At 60.1% G+C, this 18451-nt stretch overlaps 1 protein-coding gene across 3 annotated transcripts; it reads left to right on the top strand.

The window, feature by feature from the left end:
• The first annotated feature begins 1505 nt into the window (after positions 1-1505).
• On the top strand, positions 1506-16657 carry C1QTNF1 (C1q and TNF related 1). Of its 3 annotated transcripts, none has more exons than XM_048819361.2 (5): positions 1506-1596; positions 9622-9761; positions 11607-11747; positions 12107-12237; positions 13484-16657. In XM_048819361.2, the coding sequence occupies exons 3-5, from the start codon at positions 11611-11613 to the stop codon at positions 14032-14034; spliced, it is 819 nt and encodes a 272-aa protein (XP_048675318.1). In that variant the 5' UTR covers positions 1506-1596; positions 9622-9761; positions 11607-11610; the 3' UTR covers positions 14035-16657. The 3 variants fall into 3 exon arrangements, with proteins under 3 accessions (XP_048675318.1, XP_048675319.1, XP_048675317.1); XM_048819362.2 differs by lacking the exon at positions 1506-1596 and adding an exon at positions 2518-2777 and having other exon boundaries at positions 11610-11747; XM_048819360.2 differs by lacking the exon at positions 1506-1596 and adding an exon at positions 2519-2777.
• The last annotated feature ends 1794 nt before the right edge of the window (positions 16658-18451 follow it).

The following is an 18451-nucleotide window of genomic DNA, read 5'->3' on the forward strand; positions in this document are numbered from 1 at the left end:
CCCGCCCTGCGGCGCACTGCCCTGGGACCCCGGCCCTCCCCAGGGCATGGCCCCCTCGGGCGCCCCGCTGTGCCCCCAGCTCCTCCGGCCCCATGAGCACCGCGGGGGATCCCCTCCGGAGTGTGAGCCCGGCGCCCCGAGGCCGCGGTGATGGGCGGCACACGCTGCTCAGGCATCGGACGCTGCGGGCCTCGGCACACGATAATCACCCGGGCCCAGCCCTGCGCGGCCCTAGGCCTTGGCGTAGGGTCGCCCCTGCCCCAGGATCCCGGGGTCCTGGCCCAGGAGGCCGGCAGGGCACTCAGCCCGTGGCTCCGCTGTGCCGTGTGATGGGCTCAGGATCCGCCCACTTGCTTGGCCCTCAGAGGTGGCCACCCTGAGCCGAGGCGCGACCGATGCCGGGGTGGCAGTTCCACTCAGCGCCCTGCTGTGCCAGCCTGCTCCAGCCCAGCCTCATGCGCACAGAGCCTGAGCACCCTCTGCCCTGCACACCCCGAGAGAGCACATCCCACTGGGCTCTCGCTCAGTAACCAAGAACGAGGGAAGAGAGCCAGGAGCACACCGAGGTCCCATCCAGTCCTGTGCCCTGTCTCTGGCAGCAGCTGGCACCCAGTGCTTCCGAGGAAGGTGGAGAAAATCTGTCGGGGGCCCGGTGTGGCAGGCCAGGGCAGGGCAGGCTGTGCAGGGCACTGTGTAGACACAGCTTTAAACAGGGTGAAATGCCAGCATGGGGAGGGGGAAGGTAGCGCTGGGGTTGTGAGGGGGGAAGGGGTGGGAATGGGGCAGGTAGGGAACTCACCCTCGACAGGGATGGGCTCCAGGATCCACTTCTCTTCTGCACAATGTGGGAATGAAACCCAGGGTGTGTCCAGAGCTGCCTTTTGGGGGTGGGGGTCCCAGGATCCTGACCTGCTAGGAGGAGCCTCTCCTTTGGCAGAGCCTCGAGTCTCCCATGTGATGTTCTGATCCCATGAAGCCCAGCGAGCCGGGGTCCTTAGCTCAGCAGAGGGCAAGGAGGGGACGCTTGCTGGGCTGGTATCAGCAGAGATGAGGGGTGGGAGCTTGTGTGTCCCAGGTAGCCTCTTGCAGGAATGTGCTGGCTGCGTTTCTCCCTGCAGGACATTCGGCTCCCCAGTGCTTGCAGACTGGCCTGAGGCTGCTGGGACTCCGGCTGCTTTCTGATGGGGGCTCATTGCTCCCATGCAGCCTGCTCTGCCAGCACAGGGATGAGCGAGCAAGAGAAGCCAGTTTGCCCTCTGCCCTGGCTAGCTGGGATCCTTCTCCCGCTCCACAGCGGAGCAGCCCCTGATCCTGCTGAGGGCCTGGGCTGCAGCTGGCTGCTCAGACCGCGGTAGCTCCCAGGCAGGCCCCTGCCAACGCCCCAGCTTGCAGGTGGGACCAGCGGGACAAGACCACACGTGTGGGACAGAATCCCAGCCTGCTGGCTCCTCCCCGCTCCCAGCTGCTTTTTCTTGGCATTCACAGGGGTTAAGGAATTACCCAGACAAGGGTGTGAGCACAGCCCAGCATTCCCGGCTGCTCCCCCTGCACTCGCCCAGCAGCTGGAGGACAGGGAGGACCGGAGAGTGCAGCCAGGTACAGATACAATGAGGGACAGACACTGCTCCCAGGCCAGGGCTTGGGCCCAAGCAGCTGCTGCTCTCATTAAACCAACCCAAGAGAACAGACGCTAGGGGACGGGCCTGCCCTGGGCCCAGGGATGAACTGGAGAACGTGGGCCAACCCTGCTTCTGGGCCTGGAGCCTTCCTCTCCTGGGGAGAACCCAGAGTCCCAGCTGGTGGGTGGAACAGGGATGGCTCCGGGGTTAGATCAGTAAAGCATAGGCCCCCTGCCCTGGCACTCACTCTCCATAGGGAGCCGAGAGCTGTGGTGGCGGCTCCCCAAAGTGCCACACACCCATGGGGATTGGGGAGCCCTACTGCCAAATGCCCTGGAGAAGCCCAGCCCTCTCCTCAAACACCGAGGGGCATAGGCTGTGTTCCCTGTACGTGAGCAGCCTGCAGCCTCCCCTCCCGCACGCAGCAGGGCAGCTGTCTCAGCTGCAGTCTGCAGCCAGCCCAACCTGGGCTCTGGCACAGCACCCTAGGAGCTGGCCCTGGATTTCTGTGCCCAGCTGGCACAGGCTCTGGCTGTACCTGTGGAAATAACCTCCCCAGCTCCTGGGCTGCCCGGCACCGTTCAGGTTTTGGACACGCCTGGGGGCTTGGCCAAGAACCTTGTGACATTGTAGGGGATTTGGACTTGTCATTCTGCTGAGCTGAACCACTTGGAGGATGGTGCTTGCTGGGGTCCTTCCCCCTTGGCTCCAGCCTCAGACATCTGGAGTTATGTCCTGGCCCATTAAACCTACCATCGTTGTCCTGGGCAGAGCGGGCGGCAGTGCTGGGCCTGGCAGGGGCTGGGCGCACACATGGTTAACACAGGCCCTGCTCTCTGCCGCAGCTCACATCTGGCAGGGGGAGGGCTGCTTTGCCGGGTTTGTCCCTTTTCTTCCCTCTCCTCCTTTACGCTGGAGAGAGTGCGTTTCCGCTCGGGCCGTCGGAGGCGCAGAGGCTGCGATAGAGGGGCAGAGAGAAGAGCTGCCTTGGGCCAGGCCCCCCACTTCCCTCCTCCCTGCACCCCAGTGTGGGGTGGAAGTGGGAGCTCAAAGGGGATGCTCTAGGGAGACGAAACGCACCGAGAGAGGGCGAGAGAAACGATTCCAGCACAGCCAGCACCTTGGGCTCCAGCCACTGAGGCGTCAAACCTGCCACAAGTACGTGTGAGGACGGGTGGGTGGGCTGGCAAGGCCCTGGGTGTTTGTGCTGTGGGCATCAGGGATGGTTAGCAGCTTGCCAGATGCCAGGGGCTGCCCCTGTTCAAATAGCCAAACAAAGGCAGCACCCGGGGCATCAGCTGGAGCTCACCTGGGATCAAGGTACACGGCTTCCCCACTGCGTGAGCTCGCCAGCAGTAGGGCACACACGCAGCCCTCAGCTTGGGCCAAAGCCCGCACTTCCAGGGGAGCGGCCCGCTCCAGAGAGCTGAGGTCTGGGGCCCTGGAGCCCAGGCTGGGAAATGGCTGTTCAGAGTTTGGCAATGCTTGTTCAGATCTCCTGCTGTCCCGTGCCGCTCCATCTGGGCTGACAGAGGCAGGGCCCGGAGCGCTAAGCACACACCTCCGCGTTCCCTAGCACGGCTTGGAGCAGCTCTGCTCAGCCCTGCGCTCCCACAGCCGTCGCTGGCGGTGCCCGGCCTGCACCCTTCCCCGGGCAGGGCTGGCGTCAACAACCAAGGTGCCCCGGCCCTACTCAGTCCTTACACCAGACACCTGGGGCAAAGTCCCTTAAGGACAGGCAGTGCCACTTCCCGGGCACACTCTGGCATGTCTGGGGGGGCGGGGGAGTGATTCGCTTGCTTGATCCCATGCCCATTGCAGTGTTTCTCTCCAGTGTTTGCTGGGTAAGAGGATCTCGTTGCCTGGCTGTGTCACAAGAAGCCAGGGAAGGCCTGTGTCTGCATCATGTCCTTGCACCCTAGGAACCTGATGTCTCCCCCCACCCAAGGACAGGGGAAGCAGGGTGGGCACACAGTCCAGCTGCCCTTCTCCAGCTCCCCTTCCCCATGCCTATCAGGTCTTGCCTGGGCCTCTCCTCCTCTCACTCACTGGGATCTGTGCTCGTTTCAGCCCGGTCCTTAATGCTGCCTAGAATTTATGTCAGGATGTTTTGACTTACAGGCTTGATGCTTTATCAGGAAGTAAATTTACATATCCCAGGCTCCTCCTGGAGAGTTTCCAGCCTGGGCAGGAAAAAACAAAGTCCCGGTAGTGAGTGTAAGCGTGTGTGTGTGTGTGTGTAGCTGTGCAAGGTGGTGAGTGTGAGCTCTGCCAGCTCTGTGCACAACATGCGAGGGGTGTGTACACATGCTTGCCTCCTTTTCCTGCCCCAGGATGGCCTGGGAAACGAACAGCTTTGTCTCAGTGGGAATTTCCTGGTTAAGGATTGTCAGCCCAGCTGAACAGACCCCCAGGAAACGCCTAACTTAACTGGAAGCCTCTTTGCCCTGGCTTATTATACAGCAGAGAAAGAGACAGACTTCCACAGTCACAGCGTGTGCGTCTCTGCACACACTCAGGCACCCTTGCACACTCACCCATGTGCATGCACACTTACACAAAAACTCTCATGCATGCATGAGTACACTGGCACATGCTCCCAAGCACACAGCTAAAGGGCAGCACAGGGTTAAGGAAACCAGGCCTGTCAGGGCATCACTGCTTCCCAGGGGGCTGACAGGTTCTCCTCTGGAATTCTCTCTCTCCCTGAAATTCTCCAGCTGATTTGCTCTGTGTCTCTATTCCTGAGAGAGGGGAAGGAGGGGGCAGGTCAGCGGGGGAGTGATGGACAGTCAAGGTGGGGAGAGGCTGGGGAGCAGGGAAGAGAGCACGAGGCACCCCAGCTCCAACCCCCCTGTGCATCCTGCGAGGGCGATGGGAGGGCACAGGCGTTGCTCATGGAGTGTGTGCACTCAGGTCACCCTCTGCAGTGGCTAAGCTGCACCGGGAAGGCTCCTAGGCAGGGCAAGGGGGGTTGGTGCCTGGCTGAGCTCAGGTCACGGGGCCTCCCTGAGAGTCTCAATCTGTGCCCTCTGCCCTTGCTCAGCAGCTGAGAGCGCTGGAGAGGGCCCTGTGTCCCTGCTGTGCTGGAGCCGGGGGCACCCAGCCTCCCCCACACCCTCCTTTAGAAGGTGGGGCAGGCACCTGGGGGAATGAGTGTGGGGATGGAACCTTTGCCAAGAGTACACGTGAGCTGGGATTTCCCTTCAGTGACTCTCCCGCCATCCCCAGCCCTCCCCTCCCCACCTCTGTTCCCCTTTCCCTCTGGGCTGCTCTCGGCTGTAATTAACAGGACTCAGAAACCAAATATTCTGCCCTTGAGCTCCCTCCACAAACGAGAGAGCTGAGGAATTTGCAGATGCCCTGATGTGTCTGAGTGCTCATGCGGCCCACGTGTCCCGTGCATCCAAGTGTCCCTATTCTGAGCCTGGCTTTAAAAGCAAAAGCAAATTCTGCCGTAACCACCTGACCCCAATGCCTCTGCCTTTACCTGTCCCGGCAGGGCCTGGTTTCCAGAGGCACCAGGCCAAGGGGAGCTGGGGGCACTCAGCACCTCTCTGGATTGGGCCGTGGGGGGAAAGGTGCTGCAGCACCCTGGGCTGGAGCACTTTAGCTAGCAATGCCTAGGCAGTGCCTATGCCACCTCTTCCCCCCCGTCCCCGGGCTGTCCAGCACGAGGCCTGTAGCTGCGGCCGTGCTCTCCACGCCAGCGCCTGGCTTCTCCGGCACGTCCCCCTGAAAAGCCTTGGATCCTGCTACCCCCATCTGCGCCTGCGTGTCTGCAGAGGGCCCTGTCCATGCCCCTCGTCACCCACTCCAGAGGGCCCAGGGGTCCCTGTGTGCCAGCCGAGCTGCTGCAGGCCAGGAGATGCCAAGGGCTCTGCCCTTCTCCCTGGCGTCGGCTGGACTCTGCCGTGACCCAAAAGGGGCCGAGCAGGATAAGCACGAGGGAGAGCGTCTGCCCAGCGTGGAGCGTGGTGCCATGGGTGAATGCAAATATTGTCCTTGGCCCCATGCTGAGCACACGGTCCCAAGCTGCCAAGAGCCGCTCTCCTTCGGCTGCTGGCTCGCAGCTGGGCTCCTGGTTGCCAGAAGACTTCAATGTCTCTGGAAAAACAGGCTTTGTTTCCTTAAACCTCTTTCTGAAAAGAGACCCTGGGCAGGCTCCTGCTGAATGCTGGCAGCCAGCTGAGCCACTGGCTTCTGATCCCAGGGTGGCGGCTGGCCCCTTTGCTGCTGCCCCTTTTGTGTTCTGTGGGGAGAGGGCCTGGCCCTGACAGTGCAATGTGCCCCTTCTCGCCCACGCTGCCAGGCGTAAGCGATGACACGGGGTGCCAGATAGGGGGGTGGGGGGATTGCTGAGTGCACAGATCTGGGCTGCTTGTGGGTGCTGCTTGCATAGGGGGCCACCCCACTCTGTGGGGAGGGCTGAAGTGCCCCCCAGCTAGGGGACAGGGCGCATCCGCAGGCAGAGGTGCATACCCCTCAGAGAGGGAGAGCCCCTTTCCCCATCCATTAATGCCAGACACTCCACTCCAGACACTCCAGACTCCCACTCCAGGCACTCTCCCACTGAACTCCCCCTTGCCCTCCCTTTTCCCCTTTCCCATTTGGGGGGTTTCTTCCCTTGCAGGGAATTCCTTGCTGGGGCCTGTCCTCTGGGGCTGGAAGGGGACAAGCAGTCCTGTGTGCCTCGGCAGGGCTTGGTGGCAGCAGAGAGGCAGGTGCTAGCAAAAAGCCTCCTCTCCGAGCCCAGTACTGGGGGGCTGGGAGGAGAACAAGGGGGCTGAGCTGGGGAGATGCTGCTTGTGACGAAGTGGGACTGTTCTTAATGTTTCCTCTGAATAGTGTGGGGGTGCCTCAGTTTCCCCTAGGCAGTTCTTAAGTATCTAGGTGGTGGGGTAAGGGTGTATGATCATTGCAGTGCCCTAGAGGGCATGTGTGTGCAGGAGTCTGGACACAGAGAATGGCCGACACCCTGTTTCCTGGCAACTGATGGCCTGGGCCCTTCCCCCCTGCAAGGTGAGAGCTGAAGGGTTGGAGAACAAAGGAATCAGGTGACCTCCTGGCCCGGGAAAGGAACAAAGCCCAGAGGAGGAGGGGCTGGAGGGGTTTTTCAGTTTGGGGCTGGCTGGGACATGGAGTGAAGTGCAGACGTGGTTGTCTGGCTCACTGCCCCCCAGAATGGACCCAGCTGAGGGGTCCCGTTCTCTGCACCTGCAAGCTCTGTTTTAGACCATGTTCCTGTCGTCTAATAAACCTTCTGTTTTACTGGCTGGCTGAGAGTCCCGTCTGACTGCGAAGTTGGGGTGCAGGACCCTCTGGCTTCCCCAGGAGCACCGCCTGAGCGGACTCGCTGTGGGAAGCGCACGGAGAGGCAGAGGATGCTGAATGCTCCGAGGTCAGACCCAGGAAGGTGGAAGCTGTGTGAGCTGTGTGTCCTGAAGACAGGCTGCTCACAGAAAGGCGACTGCCCCAGAGTCCTGACTGGCTTCATGGGGAGCAGTTCCAGAGCATCGCCCAGGAACTCCGTGACAACTGGTGGCAGCGGTGGGATCTACTGCACCCCGTGGATGGCGCTTCCTGCAGTAAGTGACTGGGGAGCAGTAACACGAAGGGGGATTGCCGAGGACCAGGCCTGCTGAAGGCTCAGAGAGGAGCGGTTTCGGGGGGCGGTTAACCCCTGGGAGTGTGTGACCAGCGAGAAGTACTGTGCAGTAATGGGGTCCCCCTGGGGACTGCAGTGAGCAGTCTCAGGGGCGGAGGAGTCTGCAGCTCGACCCTGGCAAAGAGGTGGTGACCTTGAGAAGGGCTGGCACACTAGGGGTTCTCCCTGGAAACCGTGGGGAGCTGAGAACACACGGGCCTGTGAGTCCACAACAACTTGGGAGGAGCGGAGTGATGGCCTGTCACCGTCTCCTTAAGAAGGACATTGTAACCCTGTGCAGAAAGAGAGGGTTGAGCATTGGAAAGTTCACCAAAGCAGAGTTAATCGTGCAGCTGGAGGAGGATGACCGCTCTAAGGAACAGATTCCTGACCCCAACTGGGGCTATAGCAGGATCTGGGAGCAGCTGAAGCGGGAGCCAGGCATCGCCAAGACTCCTGTCCCCGACCAGACGAGGGTCTTCATGATCGGGTTCCCCATCGGGGGATCGAGACGGACGGGATTGGAGCTGAGTCTGAGAGAGCAAGAGGACCGTGGGAGACAGCGAGAGCCCGAGAAAGAGCTGCAGAAGCAGCAGCAGCATGAACTGGCGGTGGTGGGGCGGAGAGGCCTAGGGGACCTCCCCGGGGTGAGTGGGGATAGATCCCGGGGGGCCAGTTCCGCAGGGAACCTCGAGACTAAATTGCTGCCCCTGGTTAAGGAGGGGGGGGGGTGTGGATGCCCACCTCACTGCCTTTGAGCAGGCTGGCGATTTGAACCAAGGGGACCCTGCGGAAAAGCCCCGGTGTCTAGCTCCCTTGCTGGGTCCCAAGGCCATAGACTCCGTCAGCCAGGTGGTTGGGGATGTGGACAGGCTCCCACTCCTGACCCCAACCTATATGTCTGTGTGGAGTTTCCTGGGGCCAGGCCCCCCGGACCTCCAGTGGGAGTAGAAGGTGATGGTCAATGGGGAGACATTCTTGGGGTGGCCAAAGGGCATGGGCTGCATAAACCTTCCCACATGCGGCCTGCGAGTGCTATCGACCACCCCTGACCTAAGGGAGGGCGTGAAACTGGAAGGGCCTGGTGTAACTCCTACCAAGGAATGGGAGAGATGCTGGGGCATCCATGGGAACGTTGGTGGCTTCGAACTTCCCCAGGTCACCGGCTAAAGTGACCCCGCTCAGTTCGATCTCGAAGGGGGGAGAGATGTGACGAAGTGGGACTGTTCTTAATGTTTCCTCTGAATAGTGTGGGGGTGCCTCAGTTTCCCCTAGGCAGTTCTTAAGTATCTAGGTGGTGGGGTAAGGGTGTATGATCATTGCAGTGCCCTAGAGGGCATGTGTGTGCAGGAGTCTGGACACAGAGAATGGCCGACACCCTGTTTCCTGGCAACTGATGGCCTGGGCCCTTCCCCCCTGCAAGGTGAGAGCTGAAGGGTTGGAGAACAAAGGAATCAGGTGACCTCCTGGCCCGGGAAAGGAACAAAGCCCAGAGGAGGAGGGGCTGGAGGGGTTTTTCAGTTTGGGGCTGGCTGGGACATGGAGTGAAGTGCAGACGTGGTTGTCTGGCTCACTGCCCCCCAGAATGGACCCAGCTGAGGGGTCCCGTTCTCTGCACCTGCAAGCTCTGTTTTAGACCATGTTCCTGTCGTCTAATAAACCTTCTGTTTTACTGGCTGGCTGAGAGTCCCGTCTGACTGCGAAGTTGGGGTGCAGGACCCTCTGGCTTCCCCAGGAGCACCGCCTGAGCGGACTCGCTGTGGGAAGCGCACGGAGAGGCAGAGGATGCTGAATGCTCCGAGGTCAGACCCAGGAAGGTGGAAGCTGTGTGAGCTGTGTGTCCTGAAGACAGGCTGCTCACAGAAAGGCGACTGCCCCAGAGTCCTGACTGGCTTCATGGGGAGCAGTTCCAGAGCATCGCCCAGGAACTCCGTGACACTGCTCCTGAGCGCCCAGCCCGCCCTGCGGCACCATGGTGCTGCTGCCCACATGGCCACTGTCCAGGGGAGGGGCATGGGAGGAGGGACGCGCCCCAATGAGAGACGCGCCCCCACCCCCAGCTCTGCCCTCTCCTGGGCCCTTGGAGCTGCTCAGGCAGGCGGCTGGTGGGACCCGGGTCTGAGGAGGGCTCTGGTGCTCGTGCATCCCTGGGGCAGTCAGGCAAGGGGCTCGTTATGCAGGGAAGGCCTGGCCTTACCGGAGGGGGTCACTGGGGGAAGCATGCTGAGCCCATGGCGCCCTGCAGACACCTGCTAGTGACCCACCACCCCTGCCCAGTCGTTCGGTTGCCTCTGCAGGCTACAGATCTTCACAGTCATCCCCAGAGATGCCATTATCCACTTATTATTTCTCCAGTCAGCAGGCGAAGCTCGAGCGCCGTGGCCAGGGGTTCGGCAGTCATCACTCACGACGCCAATGGCAGCAGCCTGAGGAAGGCTTGACTCAGCGTTAGACCAGTTAGCGTGCGAGCCGTGCCCCACCTTCTCCCAACCCAGGTAACTCCCTGCCCAGCGCTGAGTGCGAGGGCCCCGTGGGGACAAACTGACACAGCATCTGCCCTCCCTGCTCCGGATTTCCCCTCGGCTTGCAGGCAAGCAGTGCCGTCCCAGGGAGCCTTATGCTTAGCTCTGCCGGAGCAGCCCCCGCCCAGCCCAGGACTCCAGGCACTTGTGTGAAGCTGTAGCAGGCCTGCCCGGGTCAGCGAGTGGCATTTGGCTCGGGGTGCTGAGCCCGATGACTCACTGTCACTAGTCCTCCTAGCGCAGCTCCTTTGGGGCTGGGGGCGAGTGGGGTTGAGGCTGTTGAGGGGGGAGGGAGGTTTGTGGCCAGGCCTCTGGCACCTGTGGGGAAGGGCTGGCTCGAGGGAAGGAACAGCTGGAGCAGCCTGCTGTGGCCAGAAGTGTTTTGTGCAAGGCCAGCACAGTGACCACGTCCTGGGCTTGCAGAGACCCAGGCCAGCACTGGGGAAGGGGAGACAGAGCCTAGAGCTGCTCCTGAAAGGGTGATGTGGATTTTAATTCATTGGAGAAGCAGGAGCTAGGGCTGCTGGGTGGGGCCGGCAGGGTCTCTCTTCCTGCCTGCCCCCTATGCAGTGGGCAGCAGCTCAGGATGTGGTGCCTGGCTCTGACCTGCCAGAAGCTCTGAGGAGCCAGAGGTGGGAGCGGCCGACCAGACCCCTTGCCCGGTGCCCTGGTGCAATGCTTCCCTAATGCCCAGTCCCCGTGATGGAGCTTCCACCATCTCCCCTGCCTGGTGCAGCTCACTGCCAGGCTGCTTCCCCGCTCAGGGTCTGACTTGCCCCCAGGTGACATGCTCCTGGCGCCTCTCCCTCCAGGTGGGCACGCTGCCAATCCCTTACTGCCCCACCCCACGCCAGCTGTCAGCCCCTCCTGGGCCAGGCTCATGCTCCCCATTGCAACTGGGAAGTGCCTTAAGGACAAAGAACAGCAGCTTCTTCCCCACATCATGGCTCCGGCTCCAGCTCCAGTTCTTGGAGCCCGGCGGCAGCATTCCCATAAACAGCCACTGCAACCAGCAGCAGTGCCTGCAGCCCAGCCCAGGGCCCCACGCATTCCTGCACTTGACCCGGGGCTGGGCCTGGGCCTGGGCCTGGGGGGGCATGTGCACCTGGCAATGCTTTCCTCATGGGGAAGGAGAGGCCAGAGCCTGCTCACTGCTCCTGGTGCAGTGATGGGGTAGGGTGAAGGGAGGCTGCACCCCCCCATGGGACTCTAGCCCAGTCCAAACCCACTGCAGGAAGGACAAGCTGCAGCCAGGAGACCAGCAATTACACCAACCCTGCCTGCCGCGCCTGCACTGCCAGGGCATGTACCAGGCTTGCGGGCCCTGGCAACGTGCTCACCCCAGCCTAGGGCACCCCTTAGGCCCTCAGGGCAGGGGGCTTTGGGGCCAGGAAGGGCCCTGCAGCCTCTCCAAGCTGGGCCTACCCAGGGCACCCACAGACCTTGTGACCCAGTTCTCAGCAGCTCCTTGGTGCTGCAAGGGTGGGGTTGCCAACCCTCAGGATTGACCTGGAATCTCCAGGAATTAAAGATGAATCTTTAATTAAAGATTTTGTCATGTGATTAACTCTCCAGGAATATGTCCAACCAAAATTGGCAACCCTAGGTGAGGCCAAGGCAGTCCAGACCCCCATGCCCTTCCCCACAGCTCTACAGGCTGCCTCTCCCCACACCCAGCCCAGCGGGGGGTGCACTGCGTTTCCATCTCCCCCACCCAGGAAGGCTCCGGGACAAACCCACCACTGTTCTTGGGCCTGTCCAGAGCGCCTGGCAGCTGCGGCTGGCAGGGGCTGACCTCCCCGCTGGCCTTTCCCCCAGTAGGATGGAGGGGCCCTGGACACTGAGCTGCCTGCTGCTGGCCTGCCTGCTGCTGCCCGACTCCATGCTGAGCCAGCCCAGCCGCCCTGAGGAGGAGCAGGGAGAGGCAACGCGGGCACCGTCTCACCGCCACGCTGCCAGGTTAGGGGGCAGGGGCACCAACTCTGACGGGGCTTCCACTGGGCTCTTTTGGCTCACAGAACAGCCAGCACGTGGCCTGAGCTGGAGCAGGCCCTGCCCCAGGTGGGGCAATAGGCGGTGGGGTACTCCCCAGCTGGGGCGCATGGCGGGAGGGCAGCAGCTCACCTCTCCACTGCTCAGTGGAGTGGGCTTGGGCAGGACCCTGGGGTGGCCAGCTTCCTCCACACACAGCAGATCCCGAGGGCAGCAGCTCCCCTCGCCTCCACAGTGCATCCTGGGGCAGCACCCTCGTCCCAGAGTCGCTGAGCCTCCTTCCCAGCTCCCGCCCTGAGAGCTGCTCTCTGATTGGTACCTCCCAGGGCCGAACGGGACCCCGAGAAATATCATCGCAACCCGGACGAGCAGCCTCCCCCCTCCCAGTGTGTGCGCTGCTGCGACCCCCCCACGCACTCCTCTGCCCTGCCCCACATCAACATCACCATCCTGAAAGGTAAGAGGACCCAGCCACTTCACTGGCTGGACCATGCAGGGGGGGCTGGGACAGAATCCTGGATCCACGAGGACAGGCGAAATCCTGCTCCCCATAGCAGTGTCTGGACTGGAGGGCAGTGTGAGGCCAGAGGCTGGGGCAGAACAGAGCTCTGCGTCTCCACCTTCCCTCATAGCCTCGTCCACAAGGCGGCCAGTGCTGCCCTGCGATGCAGAGTGGGTGTCAGGTGCTCTCAGCTCACCCTGGGGCCCCTGGCACCCCTGAGTGCTGGGCAGGGGGAAATTGGCTTTTAGGGAGGGCCTGAAGCCTGAAACACCACCTGGCCTCCATGTTACCAGGGCACCAAGCAGCATTGCACATCTGGAGCGTCTTCCCAGGACCACATGTAGGGCTGGGCTCCAGCTGCTGCCGTCACTTGTCTCCCTGGGCCACCACTTTGGTCACTGGGGCTGCTGCTCTTGGACAAACCTCATGGTTCAGTTTCTTTAGCACCGCCCCCCCACAAAGGGCCAGATTTGGAAACGCTCCTTGTGCTAAAGCCAGGGGCCAGAGGCTAGAACCCCCAATCCAAGTCACTGCACAGAGCAAAGCTGGGGGTGCAGGCATCGACCAGGGAGCACCGGGGTAGCGGAGGACATGGGTCTGGGCATGGTCAGGGGACTTGGGAGCACAGGGAGCATTTTGTTCTGGCCTGGGCCCTCTCGGTATCATCCATGGGCAGAACTGGACTCAGCCTCACCCCCTGGGCTGCAGGGAAGGGGACTCTCCTACAGCCTGGAGGGTACAGGTGGGAATCAGCCCAGAATCTGAGCAAAGACACTGGGCGTTAAAACCACTGGGTGCCTGGCACGGCTGCAAGGATGCGCTGGGCCTGCAGGGCAGCCGGAGCTGGCAGCCTGTGCGTGGAGCTGCAGGAATGCCCAGGGGGAAGCTCGGTGGCTGAGAAAGCTGGAGTCCCTGCAGAGTGGGGCTGGCAGGGCACCGAGTCTTGGGGGTGGCAACGCAGTCCAAGCAAAGCCCTGGGGGGCGGGTGGCCTCCGGGGAGAGAGCTGTATCACGTGGGGTGCTGCAGTGAGGCTGAGCAGGCACTCGGCTCTGCTTGGGAGCCCATTTTGCTGGGCCCGGCTCACGCCTGGGGGCTGGCACTATGGCTGTCTGCTTCATCCAGCCCCGGCTGGCTGGTCTGAGTGGGCAAGGATGGTGCTGGGCTCTCCAGTGCAAACAATGTCCATCTTGCCTTGCCCAGGTGAGAAGGGGGACAGGGGCGAGCGAGGCCTGCAGGGGAAGTTTGGCAAAGCTGGATCGGCAGGCAGCAGGGGCCACATGGGGCCCAAGGGACAGAAGGGGAGCATCGGGGCCATGGGGGAGCCATGCAAAAGTCACTACGCTGCGTTCTCCGTGGGCCGCAAGAAGCCCCTGCACAGCAACGACTACTACCAGACGCTGATCTTCGACACCGAGTTTGTCAACCTCTATGGCCACTTCAACATGTTCACAGGCAGGTTCTACTGCTACGTGCCCGGCATCTACTACTTTGCGCTCAATGTGCACACCTGGAACCAGAAGGAGACCTACCTGCACATCGTGAAGAACGGGGCGGAGGTCGTGATCCTCTATGCCCAGATGAGCGACCGGAGCATCATGCAGAGCCAGAGCGTCATGCTGGAGCTGCAGGAGCAGGACGAGGTCTGGGTGCGGCTCTTCAAAGGCGAGCGGGAGAACGCCGTCTTCAGCGATGAGTACGACACCTACGTCACCTTCAGCGGCTACCTGATCAAGCACAGCGGGGAGCCCTGACCCCAGGCCTGGGCTGTCCGGCTAGTCCTCCCCCAAGGCTGACCTCGGAGCTCACCTCTCCTGCCATAACCCACTCTCCTGCTTCTCTCCTCTTCCTGGTAGCAGACCCCGTCGCAGACCACCCAGCCCTGTCATGCCTGTGCCTGCTCCCTGCTCCCCTTCCTCAGCTGGGGCACAACCCTCTCCAGGGTCAGGTGCTCTAATGCCGTCAGTGGCTGTATAAATATGGAAGTGCCCCTTCCCCCCCCCCACGTGCCATGCTCAGGTAACCGGGATGAGATGTATGGGCCGGGATTCCCCAGCCTCCCTGCTGGCGTGATTTGTGATAAGAAGAGCTATTCCAGCGAGGGAAACAGGCAGATGGCACGGGCTGGTATTCATTGGGATGGGCGGGGGGGTCTCAGCACAGCCACCGCAGAAGCCAGTGCTGGGGTGAGGAGCCTCCCACAGGTGTGCGCTTTGGACACATTTGCCTAGTGGCTAACAAATCCAAGTCCTGGCACACACTTTTACAGCCGTTTAATGGTGCCCCATTCTGGTACAGTTACGTGGGTGCCGACATGGCCTCATGGCAGGGGCCAGCATCCCTGGTTGAGCAGTGCTTCTTGTGTCCTTGCCCAGGAGCACCAAGGAGGCGCAGGGCTCCCTGCTGGGAAGGGACAGGGAAATGGCAGCTCCCTGGAGGCCGAGGCCTCTGCTTCATTCACAGGGACCCTAGGATTTATAGGGTGCAGAGATGCCATCTAGCAGCAGCAGGTGCTCTAGGGACCTGCCTTGCTGGCTGTGAGTGGAGCCTGGGAGCAGCGTGTATCCCCGTGCGTGCAGAGTGTCACGGCTCCCAATAAACCCTCCTTCAAGGAGAAGCTGGTAGATTGACCTGCTGCAGCTTCCCCTTCCCGCTCTGCTCTGCACCCCACCCACCCTCACACCGTGGCCAGGCCACCAGCGGCACAGGGTCCTGCCAGGGCATGTCTCTGTGCAGGCTCTCGGGATGCACGCCAGGGGTGGGTGCTGACAGCGGTGCTCTGCACTGGAGTCCAGCAGGCCACGAGACCCCAGCAGCTCCCCCCACTCAGGGCACAGTGCGGAATAGCCTTCACCCTGGCCCCGCGCTCCCCAGTGGCTGACGATCACCACCCTAGCTGCTCCCCCTCAGCTGGGGAGCTGCTTTCCAGCTGGCAGCGCTGGTTGCAATGGGCTTGGGCTTAGTCCCTCCTCCCTTGGTTAGTTCTGCTGGTCAGGCTTTTCACTTTTGTCGGTACTACATAGAGCAGGGCCCGGACCAGCATGCTGCTCCCCCCGGCTCTCTGCACTGCTCTGTAACCACATTAAACGCTGAAAGGGCTGGATTTCTAGCTGGGTCTTGGCTTCGGCTCCTTTCTCTGCTTCACCCACACTCAGAGTCCCTGTGAGGGGACCCTTGGGCCTGGCTGGCTGAGCTGGGACTCTCCCTTTCCTCCATGGGAACCCTGCAAACTGCCTGAACTGGGCCAGCTGGTCTCTGGAGTAGCGGCAGGACTCCAGCCCCACAGCCCCTGCTGGGAGCGCAGGAACCTCTCTACTCTGGGGGCAGCGCCCACACACACACGCCGTTGTGCCTTCCCACTACACACCTTTGCTGCACATCCCTCCTTAGGTACATGGCCCTTGGCATCCCATGTGTGGGGGCAGGGACCCAGTGCTAGGAGCTGGGCATCGCCTGAGAGGGGCACATAGCTTATGCTCTTCCCTCCCCACCTGGCGGAGACAGGGATAAAGTCCCTCCCTCCCCCCTCCAAGGGGCTTCAGGCCTGCAGCCCTCCTGAAGTGACAGCTAAGCCAGGTACCTGCAGGCTTTGCCCCAAGCACGGACTGCCATGGGGAGGAAGCGCAGGGTGGCAGAGGGCAGCTTGGGAGCATGGCTGGTCCTCAGAGGAGAAGGCATCATGGGGAAGCAGGTGGGACCTGGGCTCAGCCAGAAGCAGTCCCACAGGGCGACAGATGGCCAGGGAGGTGAACCTTGTAGCGGCACAGGGCCACTCCAGATACAAGTCGGAGTAAGGATACATGGTGCTGGGGGAGGCCCGGACACATGCAGGGACAGGATGATGCCAAGGAGATGGGGGACAGGCACACGCAGTGGCAGGGCGAGGGGTACTGCACAACCATTGGGCAGAGCTAGGGAGGGGGTGTGCATTGGCGTTGAAAGTTTGTAGCCACAATATCAAGAGGTAACCTATTTCCCCTTGTTTTTTCCTACCCCCCCCCCCCGACGTTCTTGTTAAACTCTGGATTTATGCTGGAAATGGCCCACCTTGATTATCATACACATTGTAAGGAGAGTGGTCACTTTAGATAAGCTATTACCAGCAGGAGAGTGGGTTTGTGTGTGTGTGTGTGGGGGGGGGTTTGAGAAAACCTGGATTTGTGCTGGAAATGGCCCACCTTGATTATCATACACATTGTAAGGAGAGTGGTCACTTTTGGATGGGCTATTACCAGCAGGAGAGCGGGGTGGGAGGAGGCATTGTTTCATGTTCTCTATGTACATAAATCTCCCCACTGTATTTTCCACTGAATGCATCCGATGACGTGAGCTGTAGCTCACGAAAGCTTATGCTCAAATAAATTGGTTAGTCTCTAAGGTGCCACAAGTCCTCCTGTTCTTTTTGCGAATACAGACTAACACGGCTGTTACTCTGAAACCTGAAATACCAAGAGTGGCAGCTAAGCTCTGGGTGCCCAGCCTGGACCCCTGGAGCTCCTTTGCTGATCTGAGAACCTGGTCCTGGTGCCTGTGGCTGGGCTCAGCACAGGACTCCCTGCTGCCGGTGCTTGGCCTTGGCAGCTGAGCAGAGAGCAGGGGCAGCCCTGCTGTCCTGGGCTGGGTGGGTCCTTGGAAGCCGGGGGATGGTTCAGGCAGCTGGCTGGGGGTGGCCTTCCAAGAATAATATTGGGAGAGGCGTTCTGGATCAGAGCAGGGATGAGGTCACGCACGCCAGAGTCTGCCTCATGGGGCCAGGGAAAACATGCCAGGAGCAGCCTCTGGAGTCACGTGTGGTCACAACGTCATTCTCCTTAGCACACACACTTAGGAACCTGCCCCTCCTGGGCCTTAGTTGTATCCAGAACCAACTCTGGGCCAACTGACCAATTCTTCAGTAGCGTAAACTTAGAAGCCCTTTCTGTCTGCTCCACAGACAAAAGCCTCCTTCATTGGGCACATTGCTATTTGCAACAGACAAACAACTGGAAACAGTTTTTCCTTCAACAGATAAACTGATGCTTTCCACAAATAGTGTCTCACTGCACTGATTACAGAGGGGCTGCTGGGTTAGTCGGTATCGGCAAAACAACGAGGAGTCCTTGTGGCACCTCAGACTACCACATTTATTTGGGCAGGAGCTTTCGTGGGCTAGAACCCACTTCATCAGATGCACGGAGAGGAAAATACAGGAGCAGGTATAAATACACAGCACAGGAAAAGATGGGAATTGCCCTACCGAGTGGGGGGTCAGTGCTAAGGAGGCCAATTCAGTTAGGGTGGATGTGGCCCATTCTCAACAGCTGACAAGACGGGGTGAGTATCAACAGAGGGAAAATTACTTTTTGTCGTGACCAAGCCACTCCCAGTCTCTATTCAGGCCTAATTTCCCTGAGCCCTAGCCAATGCCAGATTCACTTCTGAGATACCAGACAGACACTCAGCAATTTCTTCCACATATGCACTGGCTTTTTGCACAGATAAACGGCCATCTTTCTCAGACAAGAATTCGGAGAAACCCTCCATAGGTAAATCCTTGCCCCTAGCAGACACAGGTTCAAGATTATTTCTTTCCTGTGACTGATTTATGTCAACCTGATGGAACAAAGCTTTAATATCATCCCCAATCAAAAGATCCTTAGGCTATAACTTCCTTACACCAGCTATAACTTCATGTTTAACACCATTGCATTCAAGATGGATTCTGGCTAAAGGCACACTTACAGTGAACTCATAATGACAAGTTTCAGAGTAGCAGCTGTGTTAGTCTGTATCCGCAAAAAGAAAAGGAGGACTTGTGGCAAATACATTTGTTAGTCTCTAAGGTGCCACAAGTCCTCCTTTTCTTTTTGAGTAAACTCATAGTGGATTACAATATTCACACTCTGATTTGGTAAATAATCTTCGTTTTTGACAAGATCTGCTTTAACAAGAGTGATGTTAGAAGCTGTAATTTGCCCTGTACAGCTTTTACCATTGACTTTTACATTCTCTGCACAAGTTATGGGGTTACCTTCACCTGCGCTTCAATCCATCGGTGATCTTCCTGATAACACCATCCTGGCTACTATGGATGTAGAAGCCCTCTACACCAACATTCCACACAAAGATGGACTACAAGCCGTCAAGAACACTATCCCCGATAATGTCATGGCTAACCTGGTGGCTGAACTT

Source organism: Caretta caretta, chromosome 14 (assembly GCF_965140235.1).
Source record: "Caretta caretta isolate rCarCar2 chromosome 14, rCarCar1.hap1, whole genome shotgun sequence".
NCBI classification, from domain to species: Eukaryota; Metazoa; Chordata; order Testudines; family Cheloniidae; genus Caretta; species Caretta caretta.